Below are 15,824 nucleotides of genomic sequence, written 5' to 3' on the forward strand. Positions count from 1 at the left end.
CCTCTATGGTCAAATATAAATAAATAAATAAATAAATAAATAAATAAATAAATAAAGTTAAATAAAGTAATTATTTTTAAAAAGCTATTGTCTTCCAAAAGAAATTGAAAACCTGTAGAGTTATTTGGGATTTATTTGTAAAAAGAAAGTAGAACTCATTTTCTGAGTTTCCTCTCAGCTGTGTTTTTCAGGACCGAGTTTACATGTTTCAGATAACAATAACAATAAGTTAAATCAGGATGTCCCATTTTAAACTAGAGATGCCTGAATTCGACTTCTGATCTGCAGAGAACGAAAAAAATCAAGACGACTTTCCATGAAATAAGATGGTTTAGATTTAAAAGGAAAAGCTTCCGCTCCTCAAAACTGATGAAAACGGACATCATTCTGAATGTTAAAAAAAAAAAAAAAAAAAAAGCAAGCATGGGGTCATATAAAAATTCCACTTTGGGGACCAGCAGATGGTGTAATAATTATATTGCTGGACTCCCACATAGTTGGCTGCGGTTCGTGTCCCACCCAGACCCAGTGGCTTCAAACTCACTCCAGACGCACGTGCGTGCCTGCCCAAAATCCTGAGAGGAGAATGGAGGACTGCAGAGGGATTGCAGAGTGGCCATCCCCCCTCAGAGGGGATGGCCACTCTGAATTTCTCACTTTATATCTCTCTGTCTCCCTGGCAAGTGCATGTACCCTATAGCAAAAAATCTCTCTCTCTCTCTCAAAAAAAAAAAAAAAAATTTTTCCATATAGAATATTTATACAAATATTTTTCTTTTTTTCATATATTTTCAAGTCATGTGATTTAAGAGCGGTCTGTGATTCATGCTAGCTATTAAAACTATAAGGAGACTAAAACGATTGTCCAGGGTACTGATCAATACCTAGACATAGTCTTTGCTTGAAAGAAAGGGGGTTCATGGAGGATTTTCAGATAGAAAAGCTATATGGAGAGCTGCCAGCTGCTGGAAGAGAGGGGGTATATGCAGAAGGATGCTCTGATATATTCACAAGGATGATTGTGGGAGACCAAAACATGCCACCCTCAAATAGGCCTCTTTGGCAAAAGGATTATTGAGCTCAAAGGAACTAAAAAGAAGCAAGGAACCTCTGCCCTTTCTCTGTTTGCCTGACATCAGGACATCATTTACGAAGTCACAGGTATGCTCCCCGCACCCTTCTATCAGGGCGAGCAAAGTTTATCCACTGTAGACAACTCCAGACCCTCTCCTTGGCTAGAGATGGTACCAAGGCCTCTACATTAGCGAGCTTCGCTAACCAGCCTTCATCTGCCTTCCCACGCATTGCTGCTTTGAGAAACTCAAAGTCCTCTCCCTTTGTCCTGTCATTGGTCTAAGAAGTCACCCTTCTTTGTGGAAGATGTTACATAAGCTGGGCTTCTACTTCTTGGAGAATGACTCATTCCTGGGTGTCTCCCATGTGCATATGAAATAACCATGTTAATCCACTTCTGTTTTTCTCTTGTGACTCTTTGTTACAGAGGCTCATTCCAACTAAGAATTTACAAAGGCTGAAGAAAAAGATTAGTATTTCAGAGTAACCTGTTCAGGGTTTCTAGAGAGAATTGGGGAAGAGCTGCAGGAAAACGGGCAAAAGAAATATTTTCTAGATAAATTAAAAAAAAAAAATTACAGATTTCCTAAATCAGGAAAAGAAATGTGAACTTAATGAAGAAGAGTTATAGTTTTATTTTTTTAACAATTAAATTCAAAATTAGATGTGAAAATAGAGAAGGAACGCTTCTTAGATAAGCCAAATCTTTTCGATTCTAGGTACATGACTCATTTTACTTTAACAGTTTGGCCCTTCAAAGCACTGAAAGAACACAGGGAATGTTTTGTGGCTAAGCTCCAGAGCCATATTCACCACACCCTGTTCCATTTTGCAATCCCCAAATTTCCAACATTTAATCATTGTGTACTTCATGCTCTACATTTTCTCAAATTTAATGAACTAAAGACAAAAGTTTGTCTACATTATATGCTTAGAAATAAGAAGGAAGGGCTGGCGCCATGACCTGCTGGTTAAAGTGACCGGGTCCACATGGCTGGCAGTTTGAATCCTAGACCCAGAGGCTTGAAATATACTCTGGACATGTGTGCGTGCACACCCATAATCCTGATAGGAGAATGGAGGAGCAGGGATTGCAGTGTGGCCATTCCCCCTGGGGGTTGCTTTCTCACCCTTGCACCCCTCATCCCTGCTTTCTCTGGTGAGCACACATGCCTTCAGGCAAATTTTAAAAAAAGAAAAAAAGCACTTTTTTTTCATATAGTACTTTATGAGATAAAATTAATAATGTCCAACAGAAATGTTTATTTAATAAAGATAAAATTTTTAAAAATTCTAGGACTGTTCTTTGTCTCTTTTATGGGAAAAGAGCTGGACTTTAAGGTGGAATTTTCACAACTGAAACTTGCCCACCAGGTCTTCCTCTGCAGAGGAAGCAGGTATTCAGCCTATAACTTTGTAGGAATCTGAACAGTTCTCTGGTCCCAAAATGTCTTGCACAGCAATGTGGAAAACGTGCACTAGCTTGGTTAGAGCTTGACTGCTTTATTTTATAAATGGATTTACTTCTTCCTTCCATATGAGGGAGACAGGCACTCCCAGCTGGGTTTTCATGCCATGATCCACCCCAGTCTCAGCCAGCCCAGATCACAGGCACTCGTGCATGCCCAGAGTGTTCGGACCAGCCTTGGGACGTGAACCTAGAACTTGCCCAGGTGGGCCCAGTTGTGTTACCATTGCAACCACAGTCTGAACTTTTCTTAAAGTGAGGGATGGCAGTAAAACTTAGTCATCCAGACTGGTTTTGTTTTGTTTTGTTTTGTTTTTGTTTTTTTTTCTGGCAGGGGTGACTCAGGTAGCAAACAAGCAGTAAAAATTAGTCATCCAGACTGGGTTTTTTTTTTTTTTTTTTTTTTTCTGGCAATGGTGACTCAGGTAGCAAACACACCTGAGAGGAGAGTCAGGTAAAGTAGGAGTGAGGGGTTCAAGTGCAAGGTTGTGAAAAGGTGAATTTATTTTTTCAATCTTTGCTGATCCACCCATTGCTAGGATCATACACCAAGCTACCCAAACTATCTAGGAGGGGCAGTTTCAGGAGAAAGAACCAGAAGGACTCATCAGGTCAAACAGACGTGGGCACATGAGGGTAAGCGGATCCCACTTCACTCAAGCTCGCGGCTGCACCGGGAGGCCGTGAAATCCAAATCCTAAGCAGACCAGGAACCATAAAGATGCTGACAGTCACTGGGGGCAACGATCGCTTGGAGGGGCAGGAAAGCAATCCACGAATATTCCCATGAAATGCAATAACATCATTAGGTGAGCTAGCGTGCGTTCCGGCTGGCCCATCATTCACTCCCAGCTTCCTCATGAGCTTCGTTTTATTAGTTTTTTAATTAGAGACCAACTTGTAAACTCTTATTTGCTCCTCCTATAGAGAATTATATTAATAAAATGTTTAGTAAGAGATTCCGCCAAGTAAATAGGTGATTAAAAGTAGGTTTTGGGTTCTTATTTGAAGGTACAAGGCTGGAGAAGCCATGTATGGCTTCCCTAACCTGGAGGGTCCATGAAACTGAAGTCTCCACCAGTCACAGTGGGGTCAGAAGCTGGGAGGAGGTGATGTCATTACCTGGAGGTGGGCCCAGACCCAAACACCATGGTCGGAGTCACTGAGCTACAACAACAGCCCCATGTCCACCAGCTGGCCAGTAGACCCCACTGGATTCTCCGTCTTGAGACGTGCGTCTACGCAGACTTAAATGAGTAAAGTCATAGCAAGTGTGTGAGAAACGAATGGCAATCACTGCTAAGAATGCTAAGAAGCTGATGAGACAGAGAATCCCTTCTGAACGTCATTTCGTTTCCTGAAGTATAAGAAGGAAGGGAATTCTTTCGCATAGTTTGACTTTTAGGGAGGGGAAAGCAGAAATGGGGGAAGGTTTTTAAATTGTAGCACATAGCCGCCAGGTGGCATGGTGGTTGAGAGTGCCAGACTCTCACATGACAGACTGTGGTTTGAATCCCGGACTCGGCAGCTTGCTTTCTCACTTTCTCTCTCTCTATCTCACTCTGTCCCTTTCTGGTCAAATTAGAATCAATCGATAAATAGATAAAGCTAAATAAAATAAGTCCTTTAAAGGTTTTCAAAAAATAAATTGTAGCACATATACATTATACACCAAAGATAGGTAGTTAGCATTTGAATGGGTTTGTGAAGAACTTAGTTTAAGCTTATTGTGTTGAATGAACATCACAGTATTTGCCAGGCCATTTCTAAGTTGAGAGCTCAGTGTCTTCCTCTCAATGTACTGGATGTTAGTGCATGTCTATTTTCTCCCCCAATTCTTTGCCAAAGAAGGAGAGAAAGAGAGAGAATCCTAAATGGGGTGAGGTCATGCCCTAATTACTTTTCCTTCATTTCTCCATCTTGTCAGGATTTCAGGCACACATGCACAAAAATCCTACGCGTTTTTCAAGCCACTGAGCCAGAACTGTAACCCTGATTGGCCACGTGGGATCCAGCACCTGGTGCTCGGCACTTAACCACTGTGCAACAGAGTGGACCCTCGATCACTTTCACTGTCCTGCTTTCACAGTTTGGGATGTGTTGTTTGTTCGGAAAATTAGCATGTGCAGTACATCTTTAAGATTCTATCTCAATTTAATTATTAGCGTTTTACCTAAAACAGACCAAGGGGCCTGCCCTGTGCTAATCAGTGAGGGACGTGGGGATGAGGTCGCATGACAGTGATGTGTGGAACCAAGTTGCTACGGCTCCAGAGAGCTCATTATAGGCATCTCTTCCCAGCTCCACAACTTGAGATGGCATTTTGGTAGTTTAAAATCTCTGTGCTGAGAGTCCAGCAGATAGCGTTATGGTTACATCTCTGGACACCCACATAGTTGACTGCAGTTTGAGTCCCAGACCCAGTGACTTAAGAGTAGTGCCAGGTTCGTGTGCATGCATGCTCAAAATCCCAAAAGGAGAATGGAGGAGAAGGGATTGCAGCGTGGCCATCCTCTTTCTCTCTCTCTGTCTCTCTGGCGAGCACTCATGCCCAATAGCAAAAATCTCTCTTAAAAAAAATATCTTGCTGAGAATGTTTACACCATGGGAATTAAAAACCTCTATAAATCAGGGGCTCCCATGCCCCACAAGTTTGCTAAATATTTATCAGCACACCGCTGGGTAAGGGTGAGTGTGGGTGGGTTAGTAATATTCCCGGATTTCAGCAAACTATAGAGTTTAGTATGGCCGAGTGGCCAAGCAGCAGGTGAGGGATGAGGAGCAGCAGCACCAGGTATGCTGCGGGGTACACGCACAGCCGTCTTCCATTTTCATTAAGGTGCAGACAAGTGGAGTTATGCCCCAGACACTTGCTTATCATTGGATATCTGCTCAGCTAGTTACTGTAAAGGAGATGGAAGAAACAAAGCATGTTGTGTAAGGGTCAGAGGCTGGAACCCCATGCAGAAAGCGAATGCAAATCTGAGGCTTAAAAGAAAAGATCAGATCCAACCCTTTGACTGTGTGTGTTCCCCCAACCATTCAGCTGCAGTCTGATCTCTTCCACGAAGGATACACTCCCGGATGCTCGCAGCCTAAGGAAATTATAATCGGAAGCATGGCCCTTATGACCCATCAGAATGGTCCATGATCTGCGTTTACTTCCCTACTCACTCCTGAGCTCCCTCCTTTTGGGTCAGAAGAGTCCAAGAGAGCATCTACCATTACGCTGGGAGCAATTTCATGCTTTGTGGGGGTGCTTGCACTCCGACAAGCCCACTCAGACTGGCTTACCTTTAATATCCTGGTGACTTGAAAGCTGTTTGAGAACTAGAAGAAGACAAAGAAGAGAATGGTTTCAGTACAAATGTCCACTCTGTCCTGGCAGGGGCGAGAGGTTTTCATATGAAACTGAAAAATGGAGATTTACCTTCAGCTGTGAGGTTAAACTCAGCAGTGACTTTTCCGTAACTGTTCTTGATGCAGCAATAATAGAGGCCCTGGTCTTTCTGGCCGGCTTGAACGATGGCCAAAGAAACAGCTGAGTTGTCCCCTGCCCTGTAATGTGAGGCATTAACATGCTTCATCATTCTTTTTTTTTTGCTATAATATGCATGTACCCACCAGAAGGACAGAGAGACAGAGAGATAGAAAGCGAGAAATCATCCCCCAGGGGAGATGGCCATACCACAAAACCTCCATTCTTCTCCTGGGATCTTAGGCACTCATGCACACACACCCGGGGTGATTTTGAAGCCACCAGGTTCTGGACTCGAACCACAGTTGGCCATGTGGGAGTCCAGCGACATAACCATTATGCCATCTGCTGGTCTAAGTTGTCTTTTTTTCTCATATACCCAAGGAGAAAGATGCTAATGCTTCCCTGCTTTCAGCCAATAGGCTAGCTAAAAGACGAGATCACCATAAGCTGTTTAAATCATTTATTCATCCACAGGGTAGGATCATTACATTTAGGTTGAACACCCTCACTCCAATATGCAATCTGCATTCATAGAAACATCCCAGATATTTAACTTCTTAGCAGAGCAAGAGACAGAATTGTGAATTCCAAAAACCAACATTAACAATTCTTTTCAGAATTCACTTCAATTAGCAACCCAGGTGTTTTGTGCTTAAAGAAAATCTGGGAGCCAGCAGGTGGCATAATGGTTAAGGCACTGGACTCTCACACGGCCAACCATGGTTCGAGTCCCAGGTGCAGTAGCTTGAAACTCACAGTGGGCACATGTGTGTGTGTGCCCAAATTCCAAAAGAAAAATGGAGTAGAAGGGATTACAGAGTGGCCACCACCCCAACCCCTGGGGGTGATTTCTCATTTTCTCTCTCTGTCTCTCTCCAGCAAGAGCACACACCCTATAGCAAAAAAACTCTCTAAAAAATAAAATAAAAATTATCTAATAACTTGAAACCCAAACCTAAACACAGAGAAGATGAGAAATAAGAGAAAGGGGCTGTTTAAGGTAAGGATTCATGACAAAAAGCTCTTTTAAATAGTATACTCTTCTAGTGAATAGTATGCGTCCCTCCACTCATCCACCCCCCATTAGCGCCAGACACTGAGCATGAATACAAACACTGGTGGGGGTGATAGTGACGTCAGCTCGTGTGTACTGAGCACTTGGTATATAACAGGCATTATACTAAATAAATCACTAGAAGGTCTATTTCATGTCACTCAGAATAACCTAATGGGAGAGGCACAGTTTCTAATCCTTTTTCACAGAGGAGAAAACGGAGGCATAGTGAGACTTAAATGATCTTGGGACCAGCAAATGGCATAATGGTTACATTGCCAGACTTCCATGTAATCGACTGCAGTTCAGGTCCCGATCTGGTAGTTTGAAACTTGCTGGGTGCGTGTGTGCATGCCAAAAAATCCAAGAGGAGAATGGAGAAGAGACTGTGGCATGGCCATCCCCTCTGGGACCTGATTTCTCACTTTCTGTCTCTGTCTCTCTGGTGAGCACACATGCCCTATAGCAAAAATCTCTCTCTAAAAAAAATAATCTTGACCTTATTAAGCTACCTCCCCAAGTACACTATAGTTCCTGCCCTCAAGTCTGGGATCATTTAAATTGTGGATAGAATCACAATCTTTATTCCAAGGTCTTAAACCAAAAAAATGCAAAAACTGAAATTCAAATATTGTTCTATATAATGAGTTTCATTTAAACATTAGCCGAGATTATGTATGTGTACAGTGTACATTTCAATTTGGGTTCATCTTGTAGTTTTTTAACAGTAAACATCCACTTGTCTTGAGTTTGTCTTGGTTACATGTTTAACAAAAGTGTTCATTATTGGTTGGTTTTTCAACAGATGTCAAGTCTCCAATTTATACATGCCTCTTCTAGAATGTTCCAATGGCTTAAAACAAGAATTAAATCATAATACTTCCTTCTCTGATGGGGTCTACAAACATATACTACATGTATGGTCACTACTGGACTTGAGAGACCAACAGATGGCATAATGGTTACATCGCTAGACTCCCACGTAGTTGACCGTGGTTCGAGTTTTGGACCTGGTGGTTTAAAACTCACCCCAGGTGCATGTGTGCCCAAAATTCCAAGGGAAGAATAGAAGAGAAGGGATTGCAGCATGGCCATCCCCCCTAGGGGGTCATTTCTCACTTTCTGTCTCTATCTCTCCAGCGAGTACACAAGCCCCATAGTAAAAAGCTATCTAAAAAAAGAAAAAAAATATTGGACTTGAACAAATCCAGTTATTGGGTTATCTGGAAAGTCATGATGCATTGTTGCATAGAAAATCATAGAAAACTACGTCATGACCTTCCCAAAGACCTAATAAAATAATTTCCTGGCAGGGCAGTGAAATCCTGAGTGAGTCATAGAGGGGCTGGTGGAATGCCCTTCTCAGCCACTATGGATGAACACAATTGTTTCTACTATTGAAAGGGGCAGTCGAATTGTTCCCTGAACACAACCCTTTAGAATACTCTGATACTTAGCCCAGAAGCATGAAGACCATTTTCAGCTCATCAGCCCGCCCAAGGCTTTCTACTAGGAGGAATGAGTTAGGAGACAGAAAGGCCAGGCCTCTGATCCTGAGGCTGACCTCAGGCATGCTACTTGGCCTCTCACACTCAGTCTCTTCACCTGTGGAATTGGAGAGAGCAAGACCACAGCTTAGATGTGTGTGAGCAGGAACCGACACCAGGCATGTGAAGCTTCTGCAAAAAGCCTCGTCTCTTGAGCCATCACAAGCCATTAGTGGGGGGAGAAATATTAATGAACTTTCTCCATGAAGGGAAACCTCTTTAAGTGCCAAAAAGTTCTGCTCAATGTGTGATGAGTAATTTGCTTTGTGCTCAGTACTCGGGGACTCGATGATGTAAAGGAAGAGGGCACAGTTCATGTTCTGGAAGGTCTTCTAGTCTGGGAGGAAATGAACAAATGGAAAATACCAACAGAGCCGTGGAAAGTGAAAAGAAGTGATCTTGTACCTTTCTGAACCAAGAAGGAAAAGGCTCAGTTTCAGATTCTGTTACCTTCTAAGGGACAAATCTTTACCTTCAGGGGAAGGAAGGGCCAGATTGCAAGATTAAAAGAACAGGGCTCCACAGTAGTGGTGAATAGCTGCGGAGACAAATGCTAAGAAGCCTGTGCCCAGAATGTGATCTGAGTAAGAAGGCCATAGACAAAACTGGCTGGAGGGAGAGGGGACCTCACCTGGGGACCTCTCTAAGGGACACCACCATTCATCACCAGACCGAAAGAGCCTGGGAGCAATTGGCAGCACCCATTACACACCCACCAGCCTGAGCCGAGAAGTACCTGGGTTTCCTTCCTGTGGCCATCCAATGAGAACCTGCCTCAACAGCAGCCAGCTCATCACTCACTGGTTGCCCAACAGGGACCACGTGGCCTGGGCTCCAAGTGCTTGCTCAGCTGTCTGCGATCCACTCCCAGTGGATGGCTGCCATTCAACAGCCCAGAGAATTTGTACCTCTCCCCCAAGTGGAGAGCGGGTTTCTGGCTACAGAGAAGGTACTGATGGCAATGCAGCAATGGAGGGAGCTAGTTTGGGGTCGCCATGGGCCCAGACATACCACACATAGTCAAGAAACTACCACTTTCTTCTTCTTGGTCTCCTCAGAGTGTATTAGTCATGTCCTAGCCACAATAGTGTTTGACGCCTAATTTCTAAACTTTGGCTTGTTAAGGCAAATCTCCAAAACTTGCTGACAATGCCAGGAGGATGATTTCATGTCCTCTGCAGGTCACTGTTTAAGAGGGTCACCCAAGGATTGTTTAGCTCTAGGGGAATGTTCCTGTGTTTGACTTTGCTATATACTATTTAAGGGACCTTGCCCAGACATTTCTCTTTTTTAGGTTATTTTACTTCTTTTCAATAATTATTTATCATTATTATTATTTTTAAATATTTTATTATAGAGCACATGTACTCACCAGAGACAGACAGAGAGGCACAGAGAGAGAGGGGGAGAGGGAAAGTGAGAAAGCAAGTCACCACATCCAGGACTCAAACCATGGTCAACCATGTGGGAGTCCAGCATCTTAACCACCATGCCACCTGCCAGCCCCCCACCCAGACATTTCTTTTCTTTTTTTTTTTTTTTCCTGGAGATGGTTTTGCTATAGGGCACATGTGCTCGCCAGAAAGACAGAGAGATAGAGAGACAGAAAGCAAGAAATCACCCCCCAGGGGGGATGGCCACACCGCAATCCCTTCTCCTCCATTCTCTTCTCAGGATCCTAGGCAAGCATGCACACACGCCTGGTGTGAGTTCAAGCCACCAGGTCTGGGACTTGAACCGCAGTCAACTATATGGGAGTCCAGCCACATAGTCATTACACCAACTGCTGGTACCACACCCAGATATTTCTAAATTACACATTAACCTGTAGGTTTCTATACAGCAGAAAAGATAACCTTCAAGGTTCATTACCTGCTGAATATTAACTAGTTTTATCTATTGAAAATTTATTTCTGCCTTCCATTCCCTGATTAACCATACACGTCTCCACTCCCCAAATGCTCCCTTGAATAGCTTTCCCATCTTAGTGATTCTCTCACTGTTTAATGAGTCCAAGAGGACCGTGGCCGCATGCTTAGAGTACATTTGAGAGATTTTGGCTTTTGAAAAGGCATCAAGCTATTTCATGGAGGGATGTGTAAAAAGCAACACTCACCTGGAGGTAGGGGGGGAGGGAAATTAGCTAACATTTGAAACCCAAGTGAAATACAGTGAATGATCTCTCAGAATACAAAGAATTACAGCTTATAAATGTTCTTGAGTGTTAGTATGGAGAGGCCAAATGGTTCAACGAAGCCAGACACTGTTGCTAAGAAGAAATGAAGCAAATATTCTGGAGCGTTTAAAGGCTTTGGCCACGTGTCATTAGTAAAATAGAATGCCTACCGATGACTTGTGCTCCCTAGAGGGAGATTAGGGTTTTGTAAATACACCTTTGGAAAACGGACCTGGGAGAGTCAAGTGCCAATTCTGAGCTTAGAGCCAGGCTGCTTGATTGAAAAGTTCTCGAAGTGCTAGTTAATTGTTCTTGGCTGACCACTTCAGAAAATCATTGAAATGAATAATTGATATTTTTAAAGTAATGCTCTAAGAAACCTCAAATCAAACCGTTTTTTCCACATTATAATTCTTCTTAAGCCATACCTAAGACAAGCAGGGTAACGGTGACACTTTAGACAAAATGGCTTTATTATACCAATCACGATTGAGTGAGATTTTCCGGAGTGATATTAATAGAAGTGAAACAATAGCCCAAGTGTTCTATGGTGGCATGTGGGGAAGAATTTTCAGACATATATTCCAGGCAGACATATTTGAGTTAATTAACTCTCAGATTTTCTCACTTGTTTTAGTCTACTCGTAACAAGATTAAAAGAACAGCAGCAACTCCTATGACTCAGAGACCTGAACTGGGACCTCCTTTTGCCAGAAAGAAGGTTCTGAAAGGTTGTTCGACATATGTTGATGTCTATCAGACCAAGGTGATTTGTTTCTAGAATGTGTCAGGTGGAGCTTAAGTTCATCAGTTCACTTGCAAAAGCCTTAGTTTCAGAGAAGGCACTTTAGGAAACCATTAATCAGGTTTGATCCATAAGGGACATTCTTGCAAGGATTCCGTCTCTTATTTCTCTCCTCATTCTTCTCTCCTCTCCTCTCCTACAGATCCAGAATAGACTGCTTTTTCCATTTCAGTGATGGCTTCTTATCACCCTGTCTTAGTTCATTATAGTATTATTTACAAAAATATCTGAAACAGGGTAATTTATATAGAATTCTGACAGTTCTGGCGGCTGGAAAGTCCAGAGGCATGAGGCTGGCATCAAGCTGTCTACGTCACAACATGGCCAACAGATGCAAAGATGAAGGACAATGAGGGGACCAGCAGTTGGCATAATGGCTATGTCGCTGGGCTCCCATGTAGTTGACTGCGGTTCGAGTCCTGGACCCAGTGGCTTAAATTCATGCTGGGTGCATGTGCATGCATGCCCAAGATCTCAAGAGGAGAATGGAGGAGAAGGAATTGTGACATGGCCATCCCCCCAAGGGTGTGTGTGGGGGGGTGATTTCTTGCTGTCTCTCTGTCTCTTTCTGGTGAGCACCCTATAGCAAAAGCCTCTCAAAAAATAAATAAATAAATAAATAAAGGACGATGGTGGGAGTGACCATGGTCCGTGCTGCAGGTAAGTTCCCATCTGCCTTATTTCCTGCCCTTGTAAACCCGCCAGGACTCAATCATGTGGGCCCCACCCTAACCATATAATTCACCAATCTCTTCCCCAAGGTCCCCACAACACTATAATCCAATTAAGTTTTCACCTTCTTAATCCCATGACAATGGCTCCACATATTTTGGGAGACATACTCAAACTACAAACCTCTTAATGGTTATGGGGGGGCTGGTCTTCAAAAAGTTCGTGGAAACTATATTGTGAAAAAATAAAAAAGAACTATGTATAGGTTTCAAAATACTTTTCGCACTAAAATAAACTCTTACTTTAATTCCTTTCCTCCAGAAGCCTTTTGGAATCCCCTCACATTTTTCTCTAACTTCAGGGATTGCTTTTTTTTCTTTTGCTTCACCTTCTTAGCTTTGTCAGATGAACGGGAATGTTTAAAACAGAAAACATGCACAAGCGAAGTGCACACACATACAAAAGACAGTTCTTTAACCTTGAGACCACAAAACCTCAGACCCGAAGGGTATTTGATCTCTTCCCCTGACTGTACAATGTGATGAAAGGTCCATGACGCCCTAAGTCCACAAGAACCCGGCTCACTTCCCCGTCCGGACGTCTGTCTTCTTCGTTGACTTTGTTGGATTCTATGCATGTGGACTTTGTCTCAAATTTCCTTTTCACTCCCTGTCATTTAGTACGTTCTTGTACAATTACACTGAGATGTAAACAATTATGAAAAGTAACCAAGTTACGTACCTTCTGTGTACCTGGGCTATTGACTTGGAATCTTTTGTCCACCAAATAGTAGAGTCTTCATGAATTTCCGCAAACTGGCAGCTTAAGTTGACATTTCCAGAGTGATCAGGGAACATCTCAGCATGGATCTTTTTCAGTAAAATTGGAGCTAGGAAAAAGAGATTGGAAGGTCAGCGTGGACAAAAGAGTTTCCTTTTCATCTCACTTACTTCTTGCAACAATCCCAGGAGACAGGGTGATCATTATTATCTTTGATTTATAGATGAAGAAACTGAGTGTCTGTGAGGAGCCGTAGACATATACACCAATCAATCTCACGGCAAACTCCTGCTTTTCGTTACTTAACATTTATAGGATGAGGTCTGTGTGTTCAAAGTGAAACAGACATTGAGAGATTTTTAAAAAGGGCTGGCCCCGTACTGCAGTGGTTAAGCGCTGTGTGGAGGGAGACAGACACCATTTGGTGACCAGTTCGAATCCCAGTCCCAGCGGCTTGAGAAACACTCTGGGTGTGTGTGAACGTGCCCAAAATCCTGATGGGAGGGAGAAATGGAAAAAAGGACTGCCATGTGAGCATGCCCCACTGGAGGGTTTTCTCTCTCACACATGTGCATGTACACATGCCCTCTGGCAATTAGAAAAGAAATAAATTATTTATAATAAATGAGAGGGTAGGGATGGGTAATTATAGAAAACTGGTTGATAAAAATCTGAGCTAACTAAAGAATTTTTCAAATAATTACCAGATGATCCAGGGTCAAATCAGAGCTGAAGATTAGGGAGCAAGAATGAAACCTGGATTACCAGGTGACTGTGGTTCAAGTCCCGAGACGTACAAGGCAACTCGGCAAGTGATCTGCTGAATAATATTCACCCAGCTTTCCCCTGGATCACAACTGTCATTGCTGAAGATAGCCTAGTGGATTGGAGTGATGTCTGATATCAATCTTATCAGCAAAACAGAGGTGACTACTTGAATAAAGTCGAAGCAATAAGGAAACAATCTCCAGACTGAGACGGCGACCCGTCACACACCAGGCAAGTGTGTAGTTAGTCAGGGCAGCCACTGGGTGGCAGCGTAGACATTAGAATGAGACGTAGCTGGACAGCTCTGCCATGGGGTTACAGTGAGATTACTGGAAACGGGGCGTCAGTCTATCACAAACTGAGCACATAACTGCACAGCTTCGCCAACACGAGAGAGCACATCATTACACAACACTGTGTAAGCCACAGCCGAGCCCAGAGTCAGTACTGAGGCTTTGTTGCCTCCGTTGTCTCAAATTCCACTACAGTGAAACAGGCTATGAGTGAAATGTATTTCCCATCTCTGCTTGGCTGACACTTGGATGAGAAAATACATATTTATATAATGTTTACCATAGGGTGTATATGTCTACCAGAGAGAGTGAGAAGGAAAGAGAAAGTGAGAAATCACCCTTCTGGGGGGATGGCCATGCTGCCATCCCTCCTCCATTCTCGTCTCAGGATTTGGGGCACGCATGTGTGCCTGGCATGATTTTCAAGCTGCCGGGTCCACAACTCGAACCGTGCAGTTGGTCATGTAGGATCTGGCACCTTAATCTCCATGTCACCTGCTGGCCCCAGAATGTATACGTAAAAGCTAACTTTCTGCCCAGAAAGACATGATGGACTGGTTAGAAAACAAATCCTTCAACCCAAGAGCAGTTGAGACTATGACCACAATTAAGGGAGCCGGGTACATAACTGAGGGAGACCAAACACACCAAGCACCTCTTGCTGGCAAACCCCATTTCAGCTCATTTGGCCCCACTGGCTCCTGCCGAGGCTGAGCCCATGTGCAGGGGCACCGTCCCAAGCTCGTGGGCCAGGTCTTGACCAAGCCTACCTCATCACCTGGGCCATTCCGCCAGGCCCTTCGCACACTACGTGATAGTGGTCTACATGGGTGATCTGGGACACCTGAATGGTCCTAAGGCTGCCAGAGCCTGTTGTATTGAACACAAAGAAAACTGAGAGGCAGAGGGAAGGACATAAGATGAACAGAACTAAATGATGGTCTTAGGAAGTATGAAACTAACCAAAGAGCCTTGGGGTTTGGAAAAGAGGAAGGCAAACTTGTCTTTCTTTCGGCAATAGGGACTAAAGCCCCATTTGATGTGGCCGAAAATAGCCAACATCAGCCTCGGGTCCTCCCTTTGGGTCAAATAGGGCCATTGCTTTCTGCTCTAGCACATGCAGGCCACCGTAGCTTTCTGGAACATTTTCTCTTCTGACTTCTACCACACGTGAGGAATGAAAAAAAAGCTAAAATCGGACCTATGGAATTGAATTCGGAGCTGAAATGATTCCCTAGGCAAAGTAACGACAATTAGGTGGGGTCTTCAAAAATTAATGGAAATGTATATTAGGAAGAAACTGTGCACAGATTTTAAAATATTTTGTGCTCAAATAAACTTACACTTTAATTCCATTTTCCATAAACTGTTCAGAGTCCCCTTGTGCAAGGGCTTTTAAGGCTTAGGTGGTCTGAAACATAAAACAGAGGACCCAGATAATTTTAGAATCCGATTTTTCAAAAGAAGGGGCAGAGGAAAGACATTTTATACTCAAATTTAGAAGAGATGAACATTTTAAATTTTGTTGTTATTTTTAAAATTTGCCAGAGAGAGATAAAGAGAGGGAAAGCAAGAAATCACCCCCCCCCCTTTCCCCATGAGTCATGACCATGCCTCAATTCCTTCTCCACTGGTCTTTGTTTCAGTATGTTGGGCATGCACACATATACACCCAGTGTTTTTCTTTTATTCTTTAGAGAGATTTT

At 43.2% G+C, this 15,824-nt stretch overlaps 1 protein-coding gene across 1 annotated transcript in view; it reads right to left on the reverse strand.

The window, feature by feature from the left end:
- Nucleotides 1-15,824, reverse strand: part of ALPK2 (alpha kinase 2) — a 153,312-nt gene that overhangs the window by 36,213 nt on the left and 101,275 nt on the right. Inside the window, exons 6-8 of the mRNA XM_006139928.2 lie at nt 13,019-13,166; nt 5,973-6,100; nt 5,837-5,872 (exon numbers count right to left, since the gene is read on the reverse strand). Coding sequence (XP_006139990.1) covers nt 5,837-5,872; nt 5,973-6,100; nt 13,019-13,166 — 312 coding nt within the window. The remainder of the gene's footprint in view (nt 1-5,836; nt 5,873-5,972; nt 6,101-13,018; nt 13,167-15,824) is intronic.

This window comes from Tupaia chinensis, unplaced genomic scaffold (genome assembly GCF_000334495.1).
Source record: "Tupaia chinensis unplaced genomic scaffold, TupChi_1.0 Scaffold000012_1, whole genome shotgun sequence".
Taxonomy (NCBI): domain Eukaryota; kingdom Metazoa; phylum Chordata; class Mammalia; order Scandentia; family Tupaiidae; genus Tupaia; species Tupaia belangeri.